The 5,889-nt window shown below is 48.6% G+C and overlaps 1 protein-coding gene across 1 annotated transcript; it reads right to left on the bottom strand.

Moving 5' to 3' along the window:
- Nucleotides 1–2,210: 2,210 nt before the first annotated feature.
- On the bottom strand, nucleotides 2,211–5,548 carry LOC112435758 (uncharacterized). Its single transcript, XM_076891802.1, has one exon. The coding sequence runs from the start codon at nucleotides 5,492–5,494 to the stop codon at nucleotides 2,333–2,335; it is 3,162 nt and encodes a 1,053-aa protein (XP_076747917.1). The 5' UTR covers nucleotides 5,495–5,548; the 3' UTR covers nucleotides 2,211–2,332.
- Between the last annotated feature and the right edge of the window lie 341 nt (nucleotides 5,549–5,889).

The raw sequence follows: 5,889 nt of genomic DNA on the forward strand, positions 1-5,889 counted from the left end.
TTCAATGTTTTTTTTTCTTTCATAAAGGATGAACTTCAACCAATGTCTCCCCTCTGAGAACATCAGTCAAAGTGACACGATGTGGACCCCCACTGACTACTCATCATCAGCTCTCATTAAAGAGAGCCAGGAACTGGCTACTCCAGCTTATTCCCATTGATTGAGAAGGGCAGAAAATGGGCATGTAAGCAAACTTAAAGTGGAGGACTTTAATAGCGTGGAGCATTAAAGTTTCTGCCGATGATTAGCACTCGCTCTGACTTCAAAAGCTACCCGTCTGCTTTGAGTAGGCCGACAAGTTTGAAGAAGACGTCAAGGTGTGAGCACAGTGTGAAATGATTATAGGAAAAAATAGATTAACACTGTGACCTCAAAGGACTCTGTGCATTTACATCAACACTTTGCTGTCTCACGACCTTCTCTACTTCCTCGCACATCATCATGTCATTGCTGGATTCCACGCCATTCTGTCGCATTTGTGTCCCGGGGCCTCTGCCATAAAAGTACAACACAACACAATTTCACTTAAATGTTTTTGTCTTTTTACCTGCTTGGGAGAAACAGACATGTCTCGTATACAGGAGCAGTTGCAATAAGTAACAGTAGCCTGATGGTGTAAACTTTTAAACTCGTTGTCCACTTTGGCAAAAACCTCGAGCTAGCAGAACAAGAGGTACAAAATGCTATTTTGAGCCACTTGTGCAATCAGGTGAGCCGGTGGAAAGTGGGTATGCTGCTGCAGAGCATGGCGCTCTCAGGCTCCCTCTGTCCCTACACTGCATGCTCATTCCCAAGGGCCTAAGGAGGAATAATCAGTCATTAACTGGTGCAGGCCAAGGTTCAGCTGCAGAGTGCCATGTCCCTTGGAGGATCAATAGGCCAGGGTAATTAAAGAGCTGGCCGGGGAGGGAGGGGAGTGTTGGGAGGGGGGGCATGTTGCCAGTAAATCCACCGCAGCGATGGGATAACTGTAGCCAGAATGACTACAACACTGACACTGAGAATGGCACTAAGGGAGGGTGACACACTCGCATAAACACATAAACATATCACAGACTCCAGTGGGACCTAGAGACTGACTCAAACACAGGCCCGTGCACTTATAAATAATAATGCAACAAGACTATTGTGATAGCACTGTTGTGTAATTACCTGAATTGTTTAGTTTTCTTTTAGTTTTTTTTTTAGATTTCTATTATCATGTGGTGTAAATTGGCATAGATGATAGTAATTACTGTGATGTAGAGTTCTACGCTGTGCCCAAACACCAGAGGATTAATCGTATCTTCTTGTGTATCCAAGTGAAGACGCAAGTCTATTGAGCCGCCAGGACACATGGTGATTTAATTTCTCTAAGCTGCTTTTAGCGTGAGTAATGTTTTATTGTTGGAAAAGTAGTGGCAAGGTAAGGCGAATGAGCATGAGCCACGTTGCTTCTCACATCCAAAACACCGTAAGATGGATTCCCTATTGTTTCCTCTTTGAGCTATGAATAAAGTTGCTCAGATGTAAAAGTCTCATAAAGAGATGAGAGAATCACCATAGAAAATCCTCCGGGAAAGACTTGTGTGGATGATGTTATTTCGATGTTTGTTCGCAGAGGTAAAATGCTTTTTCTTTCCAGATTGAACTTCAGTGTGTGCCTTAAATCCCCGAGCGTTCACGAGCAGCAGCAGTTTCTTTAATCTGATACATTAGTGATCCTCACTAGGAAGCAGAAGTCCTGTGTTGCTGTCAACCCTCTCAGACTTATAAACGTTTTTGAATCCAGTCTTTTGCATTACTGCAGCTCGATTCTCTAAATTTAATCCTCACACAATGTGCACAGCACAGCTTCCAAGATACTTAGACTGCACTACAAATGTACTGATGAATAATTAACTCGTGCATCTGGTGACGTATCATTTTTCATGTCGGGACCACTAACACAAAAGCTCTAATGTCAAAGGTGAAAGCATGTGTAATATGTCATTGGAAAGCATTAGTCAAAATACCAGCCAAGAGCATTGTAAAGCACACAGACTACATAACAATATCCTCAGTTTGTGTAATAAATTCAAGTCACAGAGCTAAGCATCCCATTTTCAGTTCCATAATCTTTCAAAAACCCAGAAGGTCATTTGACAACGTCGATTCAGAAGCTGTTTCCAGAATCTTCAAAGACTCCTCTAAACATCTGGATTTAAAAAGAAAAAAAAAACAATCCTATACTATAAAGACACATCTCCTGGATGCACTGGTACGCATCTTCAGTGATGTATCCTAGGGTCATCAGGTGTTTCGGGTCTCACAACATCATACACCCTCGCCCAGGCGACCCAGCCGGGGGTGATCAGGCCCCGACTTGCGTACCAGTAGCTACCCACGGATCAGCCCTCTTAATCCACAGCCACCTTGTGGCTTTCTCTGCCGCTTCACTCACAGCCTGGATGGCCCTCTTCTTGGCTGCCCCAGCCACGCCCAGCCGGCCTAGAACTTTGCAGAGTGATCGTCCTGCAAAGCCCCTACAACCCACTTCTATGGGCTCATAGAAAGTCTTCCAGCCCCTTCCCCTGCACTCTTGCACTAGTTCCTGGTACTTTCCTCGTTTCCTTTCATTAGCCTCCTCAATCCGCTCTTCCCAGGGCACTGTGAGTTCCAGCATGATCAGCTGTTTTGAGGCCTCAGAAATAATTATCAAGTCTGGCCGGAGTGATGTTTCTGCAATGTTCTGAGGAAACTTTAGTTGTTTACCCAGGTCAGCCTGTAGCTGCCAATCAGAGGCTGTGTTGAGAAGGCCAGTTGTCAAATGTGGGCGCCCCTGGGGTTTCTCTCCAGCCTTAATAAAAGAGATTGCCTTCCTCGGAGCATGATGATGCTTGCTGATGCTGATTGCTGAGGCAATCTTTTCAGCAACTACTCTGAGCACCTGGTCGTGCCGCCAACGATACCGACCATCGGCCAGGGCCCTTGGGCAGCTGCTAAGGAGGTGTTCTAGGGTCCCTCTTCCAGAGCACAGGGGACAGGCAGGTGTCTCGCTCTTTCCCCACAAATGGAGGTTTGCTGGGCTTGGCAGAGTGTCGTATACTGCCTGCACTAGGAATCGGATCCGGTGGAAGTCTGCCTGCATGATGTTTGCCCAGGTGACCTTGCGCTGCAAGGTGCTCTCCCACCTTGTCCATGCTCCCTGCCGCTTAAGGCCTACAGCTCTGCTTACTCGCTCCTCCTCCACACCTGCTCGGACCTCTTCCTGGAGTAGCTGGTGTCTCTCCTTTCCCTGTGCCCTGCTGACCTGGGCCTTTGGGATGTACCCCAAGCCTGCTCCCCCTGTTGCTAAGACCCCCATTAGTGTTTTCTGCCTTAGGCGTGACTCCGCCACCTCAACTGCCTTCTCAGCCTTCCACTTTCTTCCTGTCCTTACCTCAATGCCTGCTGATGCCACCTTGCAGTCTTTAGAATCTCTGTACTGTAGGGCTTCTCGTGTGCGAGCCACCTTGAACTCTTCTGTGAGACCACTGAAGGGTAACTGCACGCTGTTGCTTGTCCCATACAAGGCAGCGCTGGTGAGACTGCGGGGAAGTCCCAGCCACTTACGAAGAAAGCCACTGATCTTTCTTTCAAGGGATTCCACAGTAGTTATTGGAACTGTATAGACAAGCAAGGGCCACAGGATTCGGGGCAGGATGGAATGCTGGTAGATCCAGGCTTTAAATCTTCCAGGCAAGCCGGACTTATCCACCTTAATAAGCCACGCTCCCAGCTCCTCATTTGCCTTCTGGATAGCAGTAGAGTCTTTCAGGCTGGAGTCAAAGAGTTTCCCCAAGCTCTTAACTGGTTGTTCCGTTATGGATGGAATAATGGTTCCTGAAATTGAGAACTGGAACTTGTCCGTCACCTTGCCCTTCTTCAGTACCATCGATCTTGACTTGGAAGGTTTAAAACTCATCCTTGCCCATGAGATGAGTCTCTCAAGACCTTGCAAGATCCACCTACACCCGGGAACTGATGATGTTGTAATGGTGAGGTCATCCATATAGGCTCTGATAGGGGGCTGACGAACACCTGACCTTGTTAACGGCCCTCTGCACTCCACCTCCGCAGCCTTTACCACCATGTTCATTGCCAGGGCAAAGAGCGTAACTGAGATGGTACAGCCTGTTATTATACCTTTTTGGAGTCGGTGCCAGTCTGAAGTAACTGCCCTAGAAGTGACCCTAAGCCTGAAATTGGCGTAATAGTCCAGGATTAGGTCCTTGATCTTGCTGGGGACGTGGTGGAGGTGCAAAGCATGCTCAACCAGTTTGTGTGGGATCGACCCATACGCATTAGTTAGGTCCAGCCACAATACAGCTAGGTCGCCTCTGTTCTCATGTGCTTCTCTTATAAGGTGTGTAACTACACCAGTGTGCTCTAGGCAACCAGGAACTCCTGGGATTCCCCCCTTCTGAACTGATGGATCAATGTAATTGTTTCTAAGGAGAAACTCGGTCAATCTCCGGGAGACAACGCTAAAAAACACCTTCCCCTCCACGCTCAATAGCGAGATACTCCGAAACTGGTTTATGTTTTTCGAATCCTCCTCTTTGGGAATCCAGACTCCCTCTGCGCACCTCCACTGATCAGCAACTCTCCCTCTCCGCCATATCACCTTTAAGATCTTCCACAGGTGGTGGAGCAGCTCTGGGCAGCGCTTATAGACAAGGTAGGGTACGCCACTGGGACCTGGGGAGGATGCTGAGCGGGCTGCTTTGATGACCTCACACACCTCCTTCAAACTTGGCTCCGTCAACTTGAACTCTACTGATGGTGGGGCAGGGTTGATGAGAGCTTTGTTTGGTCCCAAGTCTTGTTCCCTCAATGGGTCACTCGTGGTCTCATGAAGGAAGTTATTCACCTCCTCTGCTGAGCACTCCAACTGCCCGCTTCGCTTGACCCCAAGCAATTGTTTGGAAAATCGAAAGGGATCAGCAATGAAAGCTGCACGTTTCCTGGCTCTCTCTCTTCCTCGCCTCCTGTGCCATTCTGCTCTACGGAGGGTAATCAGCTTCTTCCGCAAGATGTTATGCAGCTCCTCTAAAGCTTGCTTCTCCTCCGCATCAGCGTTCTTGAACTGCTTCTTAAGGCTCCTAAGCTCCTGGCGTAGTTGATGAATCTTCATGGCCCTGCGGTTCATGGTGTAAGGGGTCTTGTTGTTACACTTCTCGATCAGGCCGAACCTTTCTGAGGCGTAGCTGACTATGATGGTGGTCATTGTTTTAAGCCTGCTGTCGGCACCTCTTTTGGCCACAGCTTGTATGATGTTGGAGACATCCTCATCAAACTTCTGCCACTCGCTCTGGCTGCTGGCTGGGGGCCACTTAATCCGCTGTTGTGGAACTACACTGCTTGGATTGGAAGAGTCCTGTGCATGGAGGGACTGGGCTCTGTGGGGTGCCTCCTGGCCGGGCTCCTCCTGCGTCTCACCAGGTTCAGGACCTGTGCGTTGCACCTCACTCTGCCGCTCCAAACATTTCATTCTAGCCTGATGGACCTTTAGGCCACGCTGGTTCTTGCACAGCTTGCCGCAGATACATGTCTTACTCGTAGTCCTTTCCATTGCATTAGTCGTTAACCTTAAGTCCGTCCGATTGGAGACCTCATTCTCCCCCCCTCTCGGGGTCTCCTGGGGGTATCTTTCTTTAGGGCTTTCCATAGCTTTTTGGGTGCTTTCTCGCGAAAACTGCAGACCGGGATGCTAGCCCACCCTGCCCCTGGAGCCGTCTTTCCGAGCTGTCATCTGTCTCTCCAGTCGTCACCAAACTTTCTTGGTTGTCACCTAGACTCTTCCTAGGCGTCACTGGCTCAGCCAGAGTTAAACTATAAAGACACATCTCCTGGATGCACTGGTACGCATCTTCAGTGATGTATCCT

Source organism: Maylandia zebra, linkage group LG13 (genome assembly GCF_041146795.1).
Source record: "Maylandia zebra isolate NMK-2024a linkage group LG13, Mzebra_GT3a, whole genome shotgun sequence".
NCBI classification, from domain to species: Eukaryota; Metazoa; Chordata; class Actinopteri; order Cichliformes; family Cichlidae; genus Maylandia; species Maylandia zebra.

Coding starts and splice junctions, on each gene's coding strand:
- LOC112435758 (XM_076891802.1), bottom strand. CDS start 5,494: ATGAAATGTTTGGAGCGGCAGAGTGAGGTGCAACGCACAGGTCCTGAA.